Source organism: Astyanax mexicanus, chromosome 7, assembly GCF_023375975.1.
Source record: "Astyanax mexicanus isolate ESR-SI-001 chromosome 7, AstMex3_surface, whole genome shotgun sequence".
NCBI lineage: Eukaryota > Metazoa > Chordata > Actinopteri > Characiformes > Acestrorhamphidae > Astyanax > Astyanax mexicanus.
The window spans coordinates 15,457,561-15,478,930 of NC_064414.1; the positions used below are offsets into that span (position 1 = coordinate 15,457,561).

A 21,370-nucleotide genomic window follows, 5' to 3' on the forward strand; every position below is an offset into this window, starting at 1 on the left:
TGGTTTAAGAGATGGTGTTTCAATGTATTTCTTCTTCAGGATGCAGATTTTTATAAAATATATCAAAAGTAGTTTAAAGTCATTTATTGAAATAAATAATACCCCTGAAATACCACCCCACAAATTGTGGGAAACAACAAAATGTTTTATGTTTTATGTTGCATCTCGTTTGCTTCTAATTTGTCTAAACGTAACCAGTGGGATATCACATATATATTATCACACTAGAGGAGCTTAAGGAAGCAATTATATCTGTGCAAACACACAAATCACCAGGTTTGGATGGAATCCCACCAGAACTTTTGGTAGCAGTATGGGATCTAGTTGGACCTCAGTCGAATATTCTCTAGAGATTGGGTCATTTCATTGAGATCAAAATTCTGCACTTATATCACTTCTTCTGAAACCTGGAAAGGATTCAACAGAGTGTTCAAGTTATAGACCATTGTCACTTTTGAATACTGACATTAAGGTATTAGCAAAAGTCCTTGCTAAAAGGCTGGATTCTGTTATTCCTGATTTAATACACAGCGATCAAACTGGCTTTATATGTTCTAGATTAGCCTCTGATAATTTGCATCACTTATTCAATATTCTCGAGTTTGCTCACTCACAGATGCTAGGTTCTGCAGTGCTTTCATTAGATGCTGAAAAGGCGTTTGATCGCCTAGAGTGGCCTTGTCTTTGGTCTGTTTTAAAACGATTTGGTTTTGGATCAGCTTTTATACATATGATTTTTACTCTTTACACCAATACGACGGCGTGTGTTAGCACTGGGCATATGATATCAGCTAAGTTTCATCTAGAATGAGGCACCAGACAGGGATGTCCTTTATCCCCATTTTTATTTGCTTTAGCTGTAGAGCCTTTAGCACAGGCTGTGAGACAAAATGCGTTAATCAAACCTATATCTATAAAAAACTCACTTCATCATATATCACTCTATGCTGATGATATTTTACTTTATCTATCAGACATATCCAGCTATTTTCCTAATGTAATTTCTCAATTTAACCAATTCGGCAGGCTCTCGGGATACAAAATTAACTGGTCAAAGTCTGTATTGATGCCATTGGATGCTCTTGCTGAAACATACTCTCTTCCTTCTGAAATTCCAGCTCAGATACGGGCCTCTTAGTTTACTTATCTAGGTATAAGGATTCACCCCAGTATCTCCTTCGCTAGCAAAAATAATTATGCCTCTCTTATTAATAAAATCAGACAAGATTTGATTAGATTGTGTCCTCTATATCTTACTCTACATGGAAGAATATCAGTAATAAAAATTAATATTCTCCCACGGGTCAATTTTCTTTTCTCTATGATACCTCTCTCCCCACCAGACACATTTTTTAAAGAATTAGATTCAGCTTGCCATACTTTTATTTTGAACAATAAGCGTGCTAGAATTCAATTGTCTACCTTGCAATGCCCCAAATCTTTGGGGGGGAATTGGTTTCCCAAATTTTAAACTGTACTATTGGTCATTTCAGTTGAGATTTTTGAGGACATGGTTGGATGCTTCTGCGCTAACTCCTTGGCGAGCTATAGAACAACCTATGGTTGAACCATACAGACTTCAGGATGTACCTTTTGTAGGTCTTAAACAAAGATCAGTTTTACTCACTTTAGGACCTAATATAAATAATACATTGAACATTTGGAAACATAGATATTTAGATATTTCTGATCATTTTTATAAGTTATCTCCTATTTGGCATAATAATTATTTAATGACAGGTTCTAAACCATTCACATTTCCACCTTGGAGTAATAGGAATATACAGTTGAGGACGATATTATTAGCTCCCCTTTGAAATTTTAAGTCTCCTCAAGATTCTGGCAAGATCCTTTTTAGCAGAGCAAGGCAGTTCTAACAGAGCATTTCTGAACATACAATTTTGAATTGGAAGAACCAAAATATTTATATTAGTGCACCAAAACATTATTATGTAAGAATAAGCTAAAATGACCAGGGACATTATTATTAGCCCCCTTTAAGAAATTAACATTTATTAAGTCATCACACAAGCCACTTTTGCGCAGTGACGTGCTTTACATTCACAGGTGATGTGCATAAAGGTGATCAGGTGAAACAGATGATTGCACTCAATTAAGTTAAGTTAATTAACTCATTTACGTTAAAACATGGTATAAAAGCCTCATTATGGAGCTGGCAGTTGAGGAAGCAACATGCAAAAAACAAAGGAAATCAGTTTGAACCTGAGAAAAAGGAATATTCATGCACACAAAGCAGGAGAGGGATATACAAAGATATCAAAGCGTTTCCTAGTGTCAAGAACTAGAGTGAGAGGCATCATTCAGAGATTTAAAGACAGCAACACAGTGCAGAACAAGCCTGGCAGAGGTAGAAAGAGAAAGATTTCAGAGAGACTGGAAAGAATACTAGTGAGAAATGTGTGAGAAATGTGTCTAGAGACCCCAGATTAACTTCCAAGGCAATGACTTGGCCACATCAGGAATCATAGTCTCTAAGAAGACCATCACTAGAGCTCTGCACAGGAATGACCTGCGAGCATGCAGACCAAGAAAAACTCCACTTTTGAGGAAGAGGCACCTTCAAGCCAGACTTAAGTATGCCTGGGACAACCTGGAGAAAGTATATTCATACTGGAAGCGTGTCTTATGGTCTGATGAGACTAAACTAGAGCTCTTTGGCCACAGGGACACTGCTTATGGACAGGCATACAACCCAAAGAACACCATGCTTCACTGTGGGGATGGTGTTCTTTGGGTATTGCTATTTACACCTGAGTAAATATACAGAGTACTGTTTTATGTGCAGTATCTAAAGAAAAATATTATGAGTTTTTAGCCCTTAAGGTTTCACTTGGGAAAAATAACTCTTGTTTTTATTGGGATATACAGGCCTCCCTCTGCCCCGCACTCTGCAGTCGAGGAATTAGCTGATCTTTTATCTAAATTTAGTAGTTTTGAATTGCTGGTCCTAGGTGATTTTAACCTCAACTGGCTTTCTAATGCATCCGATCACTTAAAGGAAATATGTGGAAATCTTACATTAACACAATGAATCAATGAACCAACTCGCCCAAATCTGAACGAACCTACCAAGTCAACCCTGATAGATCTAATACTGTCCAATAAAGCTGACAAAATTACTGCCTCAGGAGTTTTTGAACTTGGCATAAGTTATCATTGTCCCATCGGATGCATTAGAAGCAGTTGTACAAACAAAACTGGCTCTCGATTGGTGGTTAGAAGAAATTGTAATCATTTTAACGAGCAAGCTTTCCTTTCTGACTTGGCAATGAGTGAAATCTACCTTACTTCAGAAATCCCAGATGTTGATGGGGCACTAAACCATTTCAGTAAAACTTTTCTAACAGTGGTAAACAAACATGCCCCTGTCAAAAAATCAAGAATAAGAGACAAGCCCCTGGTTTTCAGGTGACGTTTCCTCATTGTTTAAGGCCAGAAATAAAGCTTGGTCAACTGCTAGACGCTCAGGGGAGAGAGAGCATTGGCTTACTTTTAGACAGCTGAGAAACAAATGTACTTCTGTTGTTAGAAAAGCTAAATCTGAATATTACCTCAACTTAATCACTAGCTCTAGAAAGCCTCAAAACTTCTGGAAAATAGTAAATACCCTCAAAAATAATTTTCATCTCTTTCCAACCAGTGTTTTAGTTAATGATAAGCTAATTTCTGGCCAACAGGAAATATGTCAAGCTTTTAACTCTTTTTTTGCTGCAGCTGGCCACATCTTTGATAAAAATAGCACAAACATATTGAATAAAACTGATCCCAACTCTGCTGTTTCTAAAACACATGGTCTCTTCTCACTCCAGAAGATGGGCTGGACCCCTTTTTATTGCGTCTCGCAGCCCCAATTATTTTGGAATACATTTTATACATTTTTAATCTCTCAGTTTTATCTTGCAGAATTCCCAGGGTCTGGAAAACAGCTCATGTAATTCATCTGCATAAAGGTGGTGAGACAACAGAGTTAAATAAGTATAGACCAATCTCAAAACTGTCCTGTTTAGCAAAGATTTTAGAATCTCTAGTGAACCAACAATTGAAATAATTTCTTCTCTAAAATTCTATTTTATATAAATATCAGTCTGGTTTTAGAGAAGGACACAGCACTATCTCTGCTACAACATTGGTTTTAAATGATCTCTATTCAGAAATGGACAAGAAGAAACATTGTGCTGCTATTTTTATTGACTTAACAAAAGCCTTCGACATAGCCTTACAAGTTGCATTGTATAAGCACAAATTAGTTTTAAATGCCCTGAAAACTAAGTTTATTTTGTTTTCCAGATCTCTAAACACTGATTTTATTACTGTAAACATTACAACCCTGGAAGGATCCAGCATTGAGAGAGTCACAGAGTATAAATATCTTGGCATATGGCTGGATGATAAACTCAGTTTTAAACCACACATTAGTAAACTAATCAGTAAATGCAGACAGAAGCTTGGTTATTTTTATAGACACAATTCCTGTTTCCCCATGCACGCCAGAAAAAGAATAGTTGAGGCAACTTTACTGTCAGTGTTGGACATTATTTATAAACATGCTCTCTCCAGCTCCCTCAAATTATTGGACCCAGTGTATCACTCTGCACTGAGGTTCATCCCTGCATATCCATACAGAACTCATCACTGTGAGCTGTACGCAAAAGTTGGTTGGCCATCTTTAACGGTACAAAGGGAAACACGCAGGTTGATTTTTATTTATAAGACACTCTCCGGTCATTTGCCAGAATACATCACTTCATTGATGAATGTAAAAAACAGTAATTATCTGACTCGATCTAGTGATTGGATCAGCTGCCAGGTTCCAAAAGTTTTTAGTGAACTGGGAAAATCTGCTTTTAGCTACAGTGCACCAGTGAACTGGAATTCACTACAGGACACTCTAAAACTCCTCAGCTCACTGATGTCACTAAATCATTTAAAACTATTAATATCTAACCACCTTCAGACAGCCTGTTCCTGTTTTACTTATTTATTCTTAACTTTTATTTTAGTTCTTCTTTTAGTTTTATTATTTCCTCTTTTTATTTTGTTTCCTTATTTTATTTTTATTTAATTTATTTTTTATTATTATTATTATTCTTATAGTTATTATATTATTATTTTTTGAATAATTTTGTATTATTGCTTTTTAACTTATTTAGATTTTCTTTAATTGTTATTACTATTTATATTATTATTGCTTTTATTTTTGTTAATTCATTTATTTATTTAATTTTTTTGTGTTATATACAAGTTAGTTTTAGCTCATTTTAACTCATTTTGTTGTATTAGTCTTTCTTTTCTTTTGATCTTAATTTTTTGTCAATTAAACCATACTTAATTATAATCATTTTTTTTATTCTAATTCTGCTTTTATTTTTTTATCTATTTTATCTATTTTATTTACTGCTATTTTACAATAATTAAATTTAGCTTTTATTTTCTCGATCATTTCAATCCCTGTTTCTGTAAATGCTCGGCTACATTAAAATTGAGAGCTGCCCTCAATGTACATCCGAGTTAAAATAAAGGTTGATTGATTGATTGATTAACAGAAATTCACCAAAAGACAAATGCACAAACATACACACACACACACACACACACAAATACATCCAAATATATGCACACACACACACACACACACACACTCTCAAATATATCCAAATGACCTCTTACAATCCCTACCAGTGTTCATGACCAAGTTCACCACTAGACGCACACCATCTCTCATGCATGCACACCCATACACTCTCATACATGCACACACACACACACAAACACCTCCACTTGTGCTCTCACAAATACTACTAGTGTTAAAGATCCAGCAATAGACACTAACACAGCCCAACTAACAAGCTCCATTATTGTTCAGAACACATTTTCACTGCTTCACAGCACAGTGCTGCTGTTAAACCTATCACTGAATGCTTCCTGTATATCTTCTCATATTGTATTGGTAATACTTATAGATACGGAACAAACATTTGGAAATATGTCTGAATCATTTTTATAGCTCCATGCATCTTTACATTCCTGTTGCAGAAAAGCTCTAATGATCAGCTGCCCTATTCTCCCCTCCATCTCCACACTGACTGATAGAATATCAAGGCCCAAAGTTTTAAACGCTGCACAGACGTCACATAATGTGGCTTCTGTCTTAGGAATAGTTCCATATTGATGTATTGGGCCTTCTTGGGCTACTTTTGCTTGGACCCCAGAATCGCAGCTTCGCAGAATCGCAGCGGCTATTTTATACTGTATTCACGGTTTTTATTATTTTCAGAAAAACAACCTGCAAGTCCACAACAACAAACTGGTACATCTAGTATTAATAAAGTAAAATAATTAGGGCTGGCCCGAATAGTGTTTTTTGAGCTCCAGATATTCGGCACTGATTGCTGTTCGAATATTCGTTGAAAAAAAAAACGGATTAAAAACGGATTAAAGTACGAAACAAAATGCAACTCACGGTCCCCTTAATTCACTGAAAAAAATTCTACGGACCCCGGCCCCGCAAAAAGATTTCCCACCCTTTTCTCGAGCAGGTTGGCTCAAAAAAAATGATCTGTGATAGGCTGTTTTTTTTTTTTTTTTACACACTTAGGCTTTTGTACTTCTGCAGTTCAATATTTTGATTTTATATTTTGAAATTCGTTAGATTTTATTTCTTTTAGCATTTTGAGCTTTGATTTGTTGGTTATTTTCCAATTTCATGTGTATTTTTTCTGTTCATTCTGTTCTATCGGTTATTTATATGTATTTTTTTGTAGTATTCATTTATGTTTTTCTAGTGCTGCAGTTCAAATTTATATTTTGGAATCCGTTAGATTATATTTCTTTCATTTTGAGCTTAGTTTAGTTGGTTATTATCAAATTTTATATCTATTTGTCTGTTATTATTAAATGTTATTAGCTTACTAGCTTCTAGCTTGTTGCTAGATTATTTGTCATTTAGCATACAGAACTTGTATTTGAAGCCAGACAGACACTGTGATTTTTAATGAGTTCATCTGCACTTTTAAATGGTTTGTCCTGTAGAAAAATGCATGTGATTAATATGCTGACACTTGTCTGACTGAGTAGCTGCTAGACTTTTCGTCAAATGCAGACTTTCCGTCAAATGCAGCCCCGTAGGCAGAAAAAAATACAGCCAGAACCGACCCCGATCTCGCACGATATGCCCGACCTGCTCTGAGCCTGAGCCTGTTTTAAAGCCACTAATTTAGTAGAGCATTAAACTACAAATTTGAGATGTATCTGCTGTACTTCATCTCTGCCCCCAAAACTGTCCATTATCTTGCTTGACAGATGTGCCAAATCAGTGCGCAGCACACAGATTAATCCACGCGTTTAGCTGTAACTGGTGAAACATCACAAAAATCAGTGTGATTTGTTACATTAAAACACAGACCATTTTCCTATGCCGAACCTGACAGGGCCCAAAGAAAGCAGTGGAAATTTCTCGGCCGGCCCGAGTTCATGCATCGGGACAGTCAGGCTTGGTTTCAGGCTGGCGCTCAGGCTCGTGCTCGCGTTCTAAACTCTAGTATGCAGAACTCTTTCTGATACCAGCACTTGGTTCAGCAGAACAAAACGTTGAGAAAGCGCATAGATTTGCTTACTTGTCCAGACGCAATAATATTGTAATATTAATTTATTGTTCTACTGTTCTGCTGAGTTTTTCGTTTTTGATCTTTTGAAATTCGTTAGATTAGAATTTTTTTTTCTCTTTAAATGTTTCCCATTTTCTCCCCAATTTACACAGCCAATTACCCAACCCACTCACTAGCACTCCCCCTATCACTAGTAATGCCCAAACACACCAGGAGGGTGAAGACTAGATTGGATAGATTGGATAGATAGATAGGTAGGATAGATAGATAGGTAGGTAGGTAGGATAGATAGGTAGGTAGGTAGGTAGGTAGGTAGAAGATAGATAGATAGATAGATAGATAGATAGATAGATACTTTATTGATCCCAGAAATGGAACACATGCATCCTCCGATAGCTGATGTGGGGAGAGAGGGCCAATTGTGCTCCCTCTGAGCACTGGCATCTTGATGGCAAAGCTGCATGAGCGGGGGTTCGAACCTGCGACCTCCCACGCATAGTGGCAACGCTTTAGACGGCTGGACCACTCGGCGCCCCGGTTAGATTGGATTTTGGGGCTTTTGGTTGGTTATTTTCCAATTTCATTTATTTATTTTTCAGTGACTTTTAATTTTGTTATTAATTTTCCATTGTTTTAAAGAGCAGGCCTTATTTGCCTCACAGAGTAATACTTTAACTTTTATTTCGCCAGAGGAGACTTGAGACTTGACTCGACTACTGCCCAAAGACTTGTCAGCATCTCTGGCTTCTCGGCATTTTGCCCATCTTTCATCTGCTATCCAGCACCAAATGCCCTGTGACAGGGCAGCCTGGAGCTTCTTCCTTTTTCCCTTGAAGTAAACCGATAAGAAGCTAGGATGAAATAAAGGTTCTTAACTCCTTTTTGTTTGTTTTGCGGCGCGCAGTAGTGCAGCGACTTCTCAAGCTACTAGCGAACACCCTATTTTGAGCTGTTTTTATGTCTGTTCTAAACCCAACTTTACACGCTCCATGCATGTGAGTTATAGCAGAACCAAACTTTTGAGGATTAAGGACAGTTTGCTCATTAAAACTGCAACTATGGACAATAATATTCGAGCTGTCCTGGGCAGACTACAGCTCCTCCACGCTCCGGCGTTGGGGGAGTGGATTGCTATAGACAAACAGCAAGAGGAGGCGGTGCAAGCGGAGGCAGAAGAGGGGGAAACGTGCCAGTGTGCTAGCCAGGCTAAAGGCTAATGCTAACCGACCCCCGATTCCTTAGCTTTTCCTGTCTAACGTCCGCTCTCTGGATTACAAGCTGGACCTGCTGCGGCTGAGAATGCTGCCGGCCGGCGAGCTGAAAGGCTAAGTCCGGCATGGTGTGGTTAAGCCAGGTTTCCATGAGACAATTCACAGCGCAGTTCCTGATCTCCTCAGAAACACTCATTCTCAGCCGCAGCAGGTCCAGCTTGTAATCCAGAGAGCGGACGTTAGACAGGAAAAGCTAAGGAATCGGGGGTCGGTTAGCATTAGCCTTTAGCCTGGCTAGCACACTGGCACGTTTCCCCCTCTTCTGCCTCCGCTTGCACCGCCTCCTCTTGCTGTTTGTCTATAGCAATCCACTCCCCCAACGCCGGAGCGGGAATATAAAATTTGAAGCTTCCAAGCGGACTGCAGCCAGCTATCCAGGAAAGGCTGGGGGGGCGGCGGCTTGTGCGTCTACATTAACATAGGTTGGTGCACAAACTGCGTGTTTGTAAACAGGCACTGTTCCAAGGCGACAGAACAGCTGACTGTGAAGTGTTGCCCTTACTATCTGCCTCTTGAGTTTTCGGCGGTGTTTGTGATTGCTGTTTACATAGCACCGGATGCTAATGCTAACAATGCGCTAAAGGAGCTTTATGACAACATCAGCTGGTTTCAGATGCGTTCTATGTGGTAGCGGGGGATTTTAACCACGTAGAACTGAAGAACATGCTGCCGAGGTTTTACCAACAGGTGAACATCCCAACGCAAGGTAATAACAGGCTGGACCGTGTTTACACCATTATGAGGGACGCATACAGAGCCTTTCCCCACACCACCTCGGGCTCTCCGACCACATCTCCATCATCCTGGCCCCTGCTGGATCTGGAGGAGTACATATCTGCTGTTCTCGGGTACATCAGCAAGTGTGTGGAGGATGTCATTACCACCAAGACTGTGACTTGCTACCCAAACCAGAAGCCCTGGCTGAACGCAGAGGTGTGTTCTCTGCTGAAAGCCAGGGATATGCCTTCAGGTCTGGTGACTCAGATGAACTCAGGAGGGCTAGAGGAAAGCTGACTGTTGGAGTTAAGAGGGCAAAAGCTGCGTGTGCTCAGAAAATCCGGGGACACTTTTCCTCCCAGTATCCACAGAGCATGTGGCGGGGCATCAAATGCTTCACGGAATACAAATGCAACATTGCACAAAGCTCCAAAGACCCATCCCTGCCTGAGACTCTCAACAAGTTCTATGCCTGCTTTGAGAATCCTGACACCCCCCACCCCCCCCCCCCCCCCCCCGCCTGGTGAGGAGCTCCTCAGCGTGACACCAGCAGAAGTAAGTAGGATCAACCCCCGGATAGCTGCTGCCCCAGACAACATCCCCAGCTCTCAGACGTCCTGGTGGATATTTTCAGCGCCTCCCTCATCCAGGCAGCTGTCCCCACTTGCCTGAAGAACGCCACCATCATCTTGGTCCCCAAGAGCTCCGAAGTGACAGGTCTAAATGACTACCGGCCAGTAGCCCTCACAAAAGTGCTTTGAAAGACCCACATCAAAGCCACCATTAACGTCACTGTGGATCCACACCAGTACGCATACAGGTTGAATTGATCTACAGAGGATGCCATTTCCTCCGTAGTCCACACTGCTCTCACCCACCTGGAGCAGAAGGATTCCTACATCCGTATGCTCTTTGTGGACTTCACATCTGCTTTCAACACCATGATTCCTCAGACCCTGATAACGAAACTCTCCTCACTTAAACTGAGCTCCTCCCTGTGCAACTGGGTCCTTGACTTCCTGACCAACAGGCTGCAGTCTGTTAGGATTTACATCTCCTCCCAAACCATAATCCTCAGCACTGGCTCCCCTCAGGGCTGTGTGTTGAGCCCCCTCCTGTTTACAGTGCTCACACTGTCATAATGTGAAGTTTGTGGACGACACGGCAGTGGTTGGATGCATCACGAACAGAGATGAGTCCAGCTACAGGCAGGCGGTGGAACACTTGGAGGGTTGGTGCAGAGATAACAACCTCTGCATCAATGTAAAGAAGACGAAGGAGATGATTGTGGACTTTAGAAGGAGCCAGCATGCCCACCTCCTCCTGCACATTGGAGGATCTTTGGTGGAAGTGGTGGACAGCTACAGGTACTTGGGTGTGCACCTGAGCAGCAACCTCACCTGGAGCAACAACACTTCCGCTCTGGTCAGGAAGACACATCAGCGGCTCTACTTCCTCAGGAGGCTGAGACGAGCTGGACTCGGGAGCGCAGTCCTCACTTCCTTCTACAGATGTGTGGTGGAGAGCGTCGTGTGCTCCAGCATCAATGTATGGCATGGAAGCTGCTCTGCTGCATAGAGGAAAGCTCTGCAGAGGGTGGTGAAAGCTGCACAGAGGATTGTTGGAGTCAGCCTCCCCAGCACCACAGACATCTACACCTCCAGATGCAGGAAAAGGCCACCTGAATCAGGAAGGATCCCACCCACTTAGCACACGCACTTTTCGTCCCGCTCCCTCAGGCGGGAGGCTGCGGAGCATCAAGTACAAAACAACCATATTTAGAAACAGCTTCATTCCAGAAGCTGTAAGACTCAAACTCCACCTAACAACACACTGCCCTGATACTTTACAAGGACAAATACTGCTCACAAACACTGTCACCTTACTGAGACACAACCGCACTGAGACACTTTATCTATACTGCTCTTAATTCTATTATCATTCCATATCAAACTTGCACTTTTTTGTATATATATCTTTATCTATTTTGTTCTATTCTATTTTTATTGAATGCTTTCATTCTGTTATCTTATTTTATCTATGCTATCTATTTTAACAGCAGCTCTTGGGTGTAAACTAGATTGTGAGATCACAATTTCATTCCACCTCATGTACCACATGTGATGCGAATGACAATAAAATATTCTTGAATCCTTGAAAAAAAAAAAAACATTGAATCCTTGAATGGAGTACAGAGTACAGAGTTGATATGTCATGAATCCTTAATGCAGGAACATATAACGATACATATAATGATATACCGCACTCTGTTAACAAGTCAGCAGTATTTAAACAGCACAATTTTAAATGATTTGACTGTGTTTTCTGCTGTCTCTCTCAGGAGCTGGGCAGCATGAAGAACCTGCTGTGTTTGGATCTGTCCGAGAACAAGCTAGAGCGCCTTCCGGAGGAATCGGCTGGTCTGAACTCTCTCACTGACCTGCTTGTGTCCCAAAACCTCATCGATGCCCTGCCAGAGGGCATAGGTCAGTGATCACACATTCTATTATACCATCGGGCTCTGGGATGTGTTGTGTGAGATTATTCCCCATTTGTATTGTTATTTTAGTCTGCAGCTAAATATTCATAGCCCTTTATCTTTTCCACATTTTGTCACCTTACAACTACAAACTTAAATTTATTTTATTGAGATTTTAAGTGATAGACCAACACAAAGTATTACATATATGTGAAGTTTATCAAATAAAAATCTGAAAAGTGTGACGTGCAAAAGTATATATACCAATACTTACCATTTGCTGCAAATACAACTGTGTGTGTGTGTGTGTGTGTGTGTGTGTGTGTTTGCTTATGCTTGCTCCCACAGGAAAATTAAAACGCCTTTCCATACTGAAAGCAGATCAGAACCGCTTGGTCCAGCTGCCTGAGAGCATTGGCAGCTGTGAAAGCCTGACAGAACTGGTGCTCACTGAGAACCATCTGATGGTGAGTTGCAGCCCTTCTTACATAACACCACGATTATTAACTTAATAGTTAAACATATAATGATACATTAGATGTGAGATTGTATGCGTTGTATGTATTGCTGATACTCCACAACTTATTTCCTAAAATGGTTCCTAAATCGATCGTTTGGGCAAAGACATTATTAAGATGGCGGCGCGCAGTAGTGCACCGACTTCTCACGCTCCCAGTGAACACCCTATTTTGAGCTGTTTTTACATTGGTTCTGAACCCAACTTCACACACTCCATGCATGTGAGTTTTAGCAGAAACGAACTTTTAAGGATTAAGGACAGTTTGGCCAGTAAAACAGCAACTATGGACATAATATCCGAGGTACGCTGGGCAGACTACAGCTCCTCCGCGCTCTGGTGTGCTGGCTTGTGCGTCTACATAAACAAAGGACATAAACGAAGGAGCTTTATGACAACATCAGCTCGCTTTATAACAAGCATCTGTAAAACCAGGTAAAACTGAAAAACATGCTGCCGAGGTTGTACCAACACGTGAACATCCCTACGCAAGGTAATAAGCCAGTGATGCTGCTTTCAGGTTTGGTGACTCAGATGAACTCAGGAGGCTGCATGTGCTCAGAAAATCCACGGACACTTTTCCTCCCAGGATCCACAGAGCATGTGGAGGGGCATCAAGTGCATCATGGACTACAAATCCCATCCCATCCCATCCAAGACCCATCCCTGCCTGAGGCTCTCAACAATTCTACGCCCCCCCCCCCCCCCCCCCCCCAGCACCAGACTCCCACACTCACCGGGTGAAGAACCCCTCAGTGTGACACCAGCAGAAGTAAGGAGGACGCTGAGGAGGATCAACCTTCGGAAAGCTGCTGGTCCGGACAACATCCCCGGACGGGTACTAAGAGACTGCGCAGACCAGCTCTCGGACGTCCTGGCAGATATTTTCATTTCTGGGTCCTAGACTTCCTGACCAACAGGCCGCAGTCTGTGAGGATTCACAACATCTCCTCCCCCACCATAATCCTCAGCACTGGCTCTCAGGGCTGTGTGTTGAGCCCCCTCCTGTTTATACTTCTCACATATGACTGCTCACCTGTCCATCAAGGCTGTCATAATGTGAAGTTTGTGGACGACACGGCAGTGGTTGGATGCATCACGAACAGAGATGAGTCCAGCTACAGGCAGGAGGTGGAACACTTGGAGGGTTGGTGCAGAGATAACAACCTCTGCATCAATGTAAAGAAGACGAAGGAGATGATTGTGGACTTCAGAAGGAGCCAGCATGCCCACCTCCTCCTGCACATTGGAGGATCTTTGGTGGAAGTGGTGGACAGCTACAGGTACTTGGGTGTGCACCTGAGCAGCAACCTCACCTGGAGCAACAACACTTCCGCTCTGGTCAGGAAGACACATCAGCGGCTCTACTTCCTCAGGAGGCTGAGACGAGCTGGACTCGGGAGCGCAGTCCTCACTTCCTTCTACAGATGTGTGGTGGAGAGCGCCGTGTGCTCCAGCATCAACGTGTGGCATGGAAGCTGCTCTGCTGCAGACAGGAAAGCTCTGCAGAGGGTGGTGAAGGCTGAACAGAGGATTGTTGGAGTCAGCCTCCCCAGCACCACAGACATCTACACCTCCAGATGCAGGAAAAGGCCACCTGAATCAGGAAGGATCCCACCCACTTAGCACACGCACTTGTTCTGCTCCCCTCAGACCTCCCCTCAGAGGCTGCGGAGCATCAAGTGCAAAACAACCAGACTCAAACAGCTAAATTCCAGAAGCTATTAGACTGTTAAATTCCACCTAAACAACTGACACTTTACAAGGACAATTACTGTTTACAAACACTGTCACTTTACCTGCACTGAGACACTTTATCTTTTACTGCTCTTAGTTCACATCATCATGCTGCTATAGCAAACTTGCACTCTGGATTTCATGTTGCTGCTATCTGCGTACTCTATGGAAGTAAAACAGTGTCACCAGATTTTGAAATTTAAAAGCACTTGAATTTTTAGCACTGAATTACTTTACATTGAATTATTGCATGTGATTTTTTTGCCTCTGAATTAAACACTTGAATTTTTCAATATATAATTTTCACTTATTTTATTTTAATGTAAAAACATTCAAAAGTAAAAATTCAAGTTTTAAAAATTCAATTAAAATAAATTCAGGTTGCTCAAATTCGACCTGTCAAATTCACTGCTTATAAGATCAAAAATAAGATCATCTGTTTTGTCCCACAGTGGGGAAACGTATAGCTTGTGTTAAAGCAGGAACAGGTAAGAAAGGAAAAAGATGTAGCAAAATTATAACAATAAAATAAGTGAATCTATGAACCTAAAAGTCTGTATAAAGTAGTTCCTTACAGCACTTTCTCATAAGCTTCTCACTTTAACTCAAGTCTTTAAGTACATCCTGAGAGCATCTCTACAGGACAGTGTGTGAATGTGTGATTTTGATCTCATTTATAGACTGTAGCTGCAGTAGGTGTGCTGGGTTAGTGCTGGAGATAAAACTAGCTTTTTTAAAAGCGTTTAGACGCGTGTTTTTGCGTCTGCAGCTCTGTTCACACTATAATTTAACCATTCAAATGTTTTATGACCTGATTTCTAGAACAAAATTTTTAAATATAAAATATTTATAGTCACAAACCTACAATAATAATATACATTAAATAATATATAAATATAAATATATTTCACAATCAAACATTAACAATATTACACAACTGGTTAATAAATGTTTAATTTTTGTAAGTGTGTAGTTAATAATTCAAGGGAACTGATAAAAAAGCATTTACATTTACACCCTTTACATTTTAGTCGACTAAATTGACTGTAATTGAGACTATATTCTTTGTATTTAGTCGACTAAAACTAGACAAAAACTAATAACAATTCAGATTACTAAATTTTGAGTAAAACTAAATGCCATTTTTGTCACAAGACTATGACTAAAACTAAATCAAAATTTGTTTGCAAAATTAACACTGTTTATAATCCGGTGCACCTTATAGTGCAAAAAATATGGTATTTCTGAGAACATGTCTTACCAAAAAAACTCATTATACAGTTATACTCATTATTACAGTTCTATAAAAAAAAAAGCTACAGTAAAATAACAGTAATACAATAGTGCAGCTAAGTCTATGCCTTGAATGTCTGATTCATATTGATTTTTGTTTTTCAGAGTTTACCAAGAAGTATTGGAAAGCTTAAGAAACTGTCAAATTTCAACTGTGATAGAAATCGTTTAACGTCTTTACCCAAAGAGGTATGTATCCTGTTCTTTCACATACTGTCTCTCAATCTAAAATCTTATTGTCAGTGCTGCATTGTACGCTTTACCATACTCACACCTGTTATATCACCTCACAACAATTGAAATCTGCATGAAAGTTAGAATTGTGATGTACTGTTAAGCTGCTAAAATACACCATCTAGTGTATAGTGTGGAAAACTCGGCCTTCAGGAATCAGGAATCAGAATCAGGAGTCGGGAGACCGCTTGAGAGTTTATTCTCATGCAGACTGGAAATCTTAATTATTTATGGGTGTTTTTGCTCGTAACATGAAACAAACCAATCAGTGTGTCAGTATCCATTCCCTTTAAGAGCAGCTGCCCGCTAACTTCTATTCATTCCTATTTTAATAGTGCATAGGAAACTGACTGCGCCTCACGCTGTGAAGATAAACCTGCAGCTTATATAAGACTAAAGTTATTTTATTCTTTATTCTGTCCATTGTTTATGTAAAAACACTGAATAATAAACAAGCAATCTGTTATTTACACTGGATATGGACCCTCATTTACAATGCCATTACAATACATTTACAGTTTAAAAGGGATAAAAAAAATAATAATAAAAACTGACATTTAATATAGATGAATAAAATATATACGTAAAAAAGGAAAAATAGGACATTTTAAAAAGATAATAAAAATTGACATAAGTAAAGAATTTATATCTTATGAAGAAAATTATAATAGCAGTGAAAGTAAAGTAAAATGATAGGAACAATGAATGATCAAATTTATATCAATAAACTAAGAGCATGGGAATCATGGGGGAAAAAAAAAATATATATATATATACACTGCTCAAAAAAATAAAGGGAACACTCAAATAACACATCCTAGATCTAAATGAATGAAATATTCTCATTGAATACTTTGTTCTGTACAAAGTTGAATGTGCTGACAACAAAATCACACAAAAATCATCAATGGAAATCATATTTATTAACCAATGGAGGCCTGGATTTGGAGCTACACACAAAATTAAAGTGAAAAAACACACTACAGGCTGATCCAACTTTAATGTAATGTCCTTAAAACAAGTCAAAATGAGGCTCAGTATTGTGTGTGGCCTACACGTGCCTGTATGACCTCCCTACAACGCCTGGGCATGCTCCTGATGAGGTGGCGGATGGTCTCCTGAGGGATCTCCTCCCAGACCTGGACTAAAGCATCCGCCAACTCCTGGACAGTCTGTGGTGCAACGTGACGTTGGTGGATGGAGCGAGACATGATGTCCCAGATGTGCTCAATCGGATTCAGGTCTGGGGAACGGGCGGGCCAGTCCATAGCTTCAATGCCTTCATCTTGCAGGAACTGCTGACACACTCCAGCCACATGAGGTCTAGCATTGTCCTGCATTAGGAGGAACCCAGGGCCAACCGCACCAGCATATGGTCTCACAGGGGGTCTGAGGATCTCATCTCGGTACCTAATGGCAGTCAGGCTACCTCTGGTGAGCACATGGAGGACTGTGCGGCCCTCCAAAGAAATGCCACCCCACACCATTACTGACCCACTGCCAAACCGGTCATGCTGAAGGATGTTGCAGGCAGCAGACCGCTCTCCACGGCGTCTCCAGACTCTGTCACGTCTGTCATGTGCTCAGTGTGAACCTGCTTTCATCTGTGAGGAGCACAAGGCGCCAGTGGCGAATTTGCCAATCCTGGTGTTCTCTGACAAATGCCAAGCATCCTGTACGGTGTTGGGCTGTGAGCACAACCCCCATCTGTGGATGTCGGGCCCTCATACCATCCTCATGGAGTCGGTTTCTAACCGTTTGTGCAGACACATGCACATTTGTGGCCTGCTGGAGGTCATTTTGCAGGGCTCTGGCAGTGCTCCTCCTGTTCCTTCTTGCACAAAGGCGGAGGTAGCGGTCCTGCTGCTGGGTTGTTGCCCTCCTACGGCCTCCTCCACGTCTCCTGGTGTACTGGCCTGTCTCCTGGTAGCGCCTCCAGCCTCTAGACACTACGCTGACAGACACAGCAAACCTTCTTGCCACAGCTCGCATTGATGTGCCATCCTGGATGAGCTGCACTACCTGAGCCACTTGTGTGGGTTGTAGAGTCCGTCTCATGCTACCACGAGTGTGAAAGCACCACCAACATTCAAAACTGACCAAAACATCAGCCAGACAGCATAGGTTCTGAGAAGTGGTCTGTGGTCCCCACCTGCAGAACCACTCCTTTATTGAGTGTGTCTTGCTAATTGCCAATAATTTCCACCTGTTGTCTATTCCATTTGCACAACAGCAGGTGAAATTGATTGTCAATCAGTGTTGCTTCCTAAGTGGACAATTTAATTTCACAGAAGTTTGATTTACTTGGAGTTTTATTGTGTTATTTGAGTGTTCCCTTTATTTTTTTGAGCAGTGTATATATATATATATATTTAATAAATAAAATAATAAAAATAATTCAAATAAAAAAAAAATATATATATAAAATATAAACTCATTCAAAAAACAAATTTAAAACAATCACAGGCTTTCTGATAATAAAAGTTTCAGTTAGTTTCAGTTTCAAATCATGAAAATAGCTCACCAAAACCTCAAACTATCCTTTATATTTGACAATATTTGATTAACTCACAGGTCCTTACTTATTTTTATTTAACTGAACTGAGTTTTATATTATTTATAGCCTTGTGCTGAATTCAGCTCTGCGCTGCGAAAGAGAGCGAGATAGAAAGAGAGAGAGAGAGAGAGGCACAGCGAATCTTGCCTGATTTCTTTTGATTAATTATCAGTAAATATAGCTACAGTAAGTTTAATAACATGAATTTACTACACTTATCCGACCTTATTTATTAAAACGTTTTTTATATATATATATATATATAAGACAGGTTATTCTGTGCGCAATGTCGAAGTTGTCAAAGATGTCAAAGTTCTTTTCTTTATTAATTTTTTATTTCAAAAACTCCAGCATTTGAGTGAGAATAAGCATCTGTTAAAATTGTTAAACAGCAGAATGCCTGTGTCTGCTTATATTAAGTTACAGTTATTAAGTCTGTGTACTGAACATAAATATAAATCCTTATAACTAACAGAAATAAATATAACTAATAATAATTTATAGCTACTGTGCAGATTTTTAAGTATATTTAAGTAGATTTTTAAGTAAGGAAGTGATGATATAGGGTATTTTGGAGCGCAGGGTGCAGAGCGATCATGATTAATCTCTGGCTGCACCAGTGACCGTTGAATTTAGACGTTCTTTCAGTGGATCAGTCGCGCAATGCGTTTTTTCCGCAGGCAAGATAGAAACACGCCAGAAATTTAGCTGAACACACGTCATTTCCAGACCAGCACGCTCATCGCCGTTAATATATTCCAAAAGTCCATTGCTATATTAAGGACTCGTGCGCAAGGCGTAAAAATAAACTGTTGACGGGGTGTATGATGGCAACTTGCAACGCCTTGCGCGGAGTGTATAATAGGGCATACAATAGTCATTAAAAGTGGCATTTTGTGTAGAATTTAAAGTTTATTAAGCTTATTAAATGGTCCTTGTCAGCAACTACAGATTCCTTTTGTTTTCTGCCATCCCCTTTATTACTGCCTTTTCCCTCACCTGCTTAAGTCTGCACACCCCTGAATGTCACCATGTTGCCTTTACATAACCTAACAAGTTCATATAGCAAATAAATTAATAATGACAGGTAAAACTTGAATATAAAAGGTGAGCAGCCCCTCCCCAGTGCATTTCTGTCATTATATATTACTCAATTTTTTTATTGGCATTGTTCACTTTGTCAACTAAATCCTGCTTGTTTAATTTTCAAACAGCTTAACATTAGCTAATACACTTCATTTGCAGTGGGGTTAAATAATTAATTGAATAAGTTAAATATAGTTAAATATTTTCTGCATATTTGTGAGTTCGCTTATATTTGTATATTTAATTTGTGTGTTTCTGACAGTCCCTCATGGCTTGGCCTGCATGCTGTTTTATCTAACAGGGGCGACCCCTGCCCAGTCTAATGGACCTTATGAAAGATAATCCTCACACTAGCAAATCTGGTTTCTGTGAGCAGAATCCTATTGTGTGCAAACCATTCTCTGAAGTCAGTGCTGTGCTCTGCAGCCCATTAGCCATCACATATCACTTCTGCTCTCTCAGGCCAGGTGGCATGTGTCTGTGTATGTGTGCTTGTTGGTTCTATGGCATTATTTCAAACCACAATAAAACATAAATGTAAATACATTTTCAGAATTAGTGCAGAATTTCTTTTAAGGTTCCACATTTTTTTCCTCATCCCCTCTGTTTTGTCTGAAACTCTATAATGAACATTAAAAACATTAATAAAAGTCATAATTCAACATAATTCATAATTCAAAAGTCGCAAAATGTGGCCAAAAATATTTTAAATCATTGTATTTATGATGTCACAAATATCTACACATACATTCATACACCTCCCAATACACTCTGTCCAGAGCAGTTTAGCCCAGCCCATTCACACTAATGTTATTTCAGCCCAAGCCTCTTTTTAAATGTAACACGGCACCAGACAGCCAATCAGAAACAGGCCAGTAACATATACTGAAAGGTAATGTAACAAAACCAGACTTTTATGTTTAAAGTTAACAGAGAGGCTAGACATAATCATATACTTTTTTATATGTGAATTACAACTGTTTTTGTTATACAAACATACATAAATGTCATACCTCAAGACATACCTCAAGCTGTACTGCACAAACTCACAGCCTTATCGTCTTTTTTATTCTTTTACATTTTATGACTTTGATATTTGTTAGTTTATAAAATGTTCTGTAATTTCCCAGCCAGAATTCTTTATCAGTCACAAGTCCTTATTGTGAATCATGAGATGTGAAAATATGATGATCATGATGCTGCTGTATTAACCATAACCCCCTCACTGGAGGCCTCTCGTGTAGGGGAGGGTCTAGTTAAAGTGGAAACTGAAAGGGCCTTTCTCTGATAAAACAATAGCCTTCTGTTAGTGATTCAGATGTGCAGTGAGAGCCGTTAGCACTGCTGTTAATCTGACCTCATCCACTGCCTCACACTCGCACATTCCCACTGCTTCCTCACACACCACACACTTAGCTTCAATCATCACTGTCTGTCTACATATCACGTAGTGTTCAAGTAGTAGGATTGTCAAAAAATCTTTAGTACAGCAGGGAAAGAAAAAAAAAACAGCTTTTAGAACTGACCTGCATTTTTTTTACTGATTGCTATTAATAGGGAAGGTGTCATTTCTTGACATATATGATGATTTTGGAGCAAATCGGATTTGCTCATTTAGTATCTGCTCATTTGTATTTCACAAAGACCATTGATAAATGTTTGTATTATTAATATGTTTTTAACTTGTATGTATGTTTCCATTTGCAGTGAATTTTCGATTAAGCATTTACGTTTTAGCAGTGAACAGACAGTACCTTGTATATTATACAAATTTCTGTCAAAAAGTCGATACACAAATAAATTCAGGGACTTTTTTTATTGTTCTTTTAAGAGGAGGGGGACTGCATGTGGAAC

At 39.9% G+C, this 21,370-nt stretch overlaps 1 protein-coding gene across 1 annotated transcript in view; it reads left to right on the plus strand.

Annotated features, from left to right (window-relative positions):
- lrrc1 (leucine rich repeat containing 1) overlaps positions 1-21,370 on the plus strand; it is a 101,477-nt gene that overhangs the window by 48,426 nt on the left and 31,681 nt on the right. Inside the window, exons 8-10 of the mRNA XM_022685034.2 lie at positions 11,955-12,099; positions 12,441-12,559; positions 15,745-15,828. Of these exons, the coding sequence (XP_022540755.1) occupies positions 11,955-12,099; positions 12,441-12,559; positions 15,745-15,828 (348 nt within the window). The remainder of the gene's footprint in view (positions 1-11,954; positions 12,100-12,440; positions 12,560-15,744; positions 15,829-21,370) is intronic.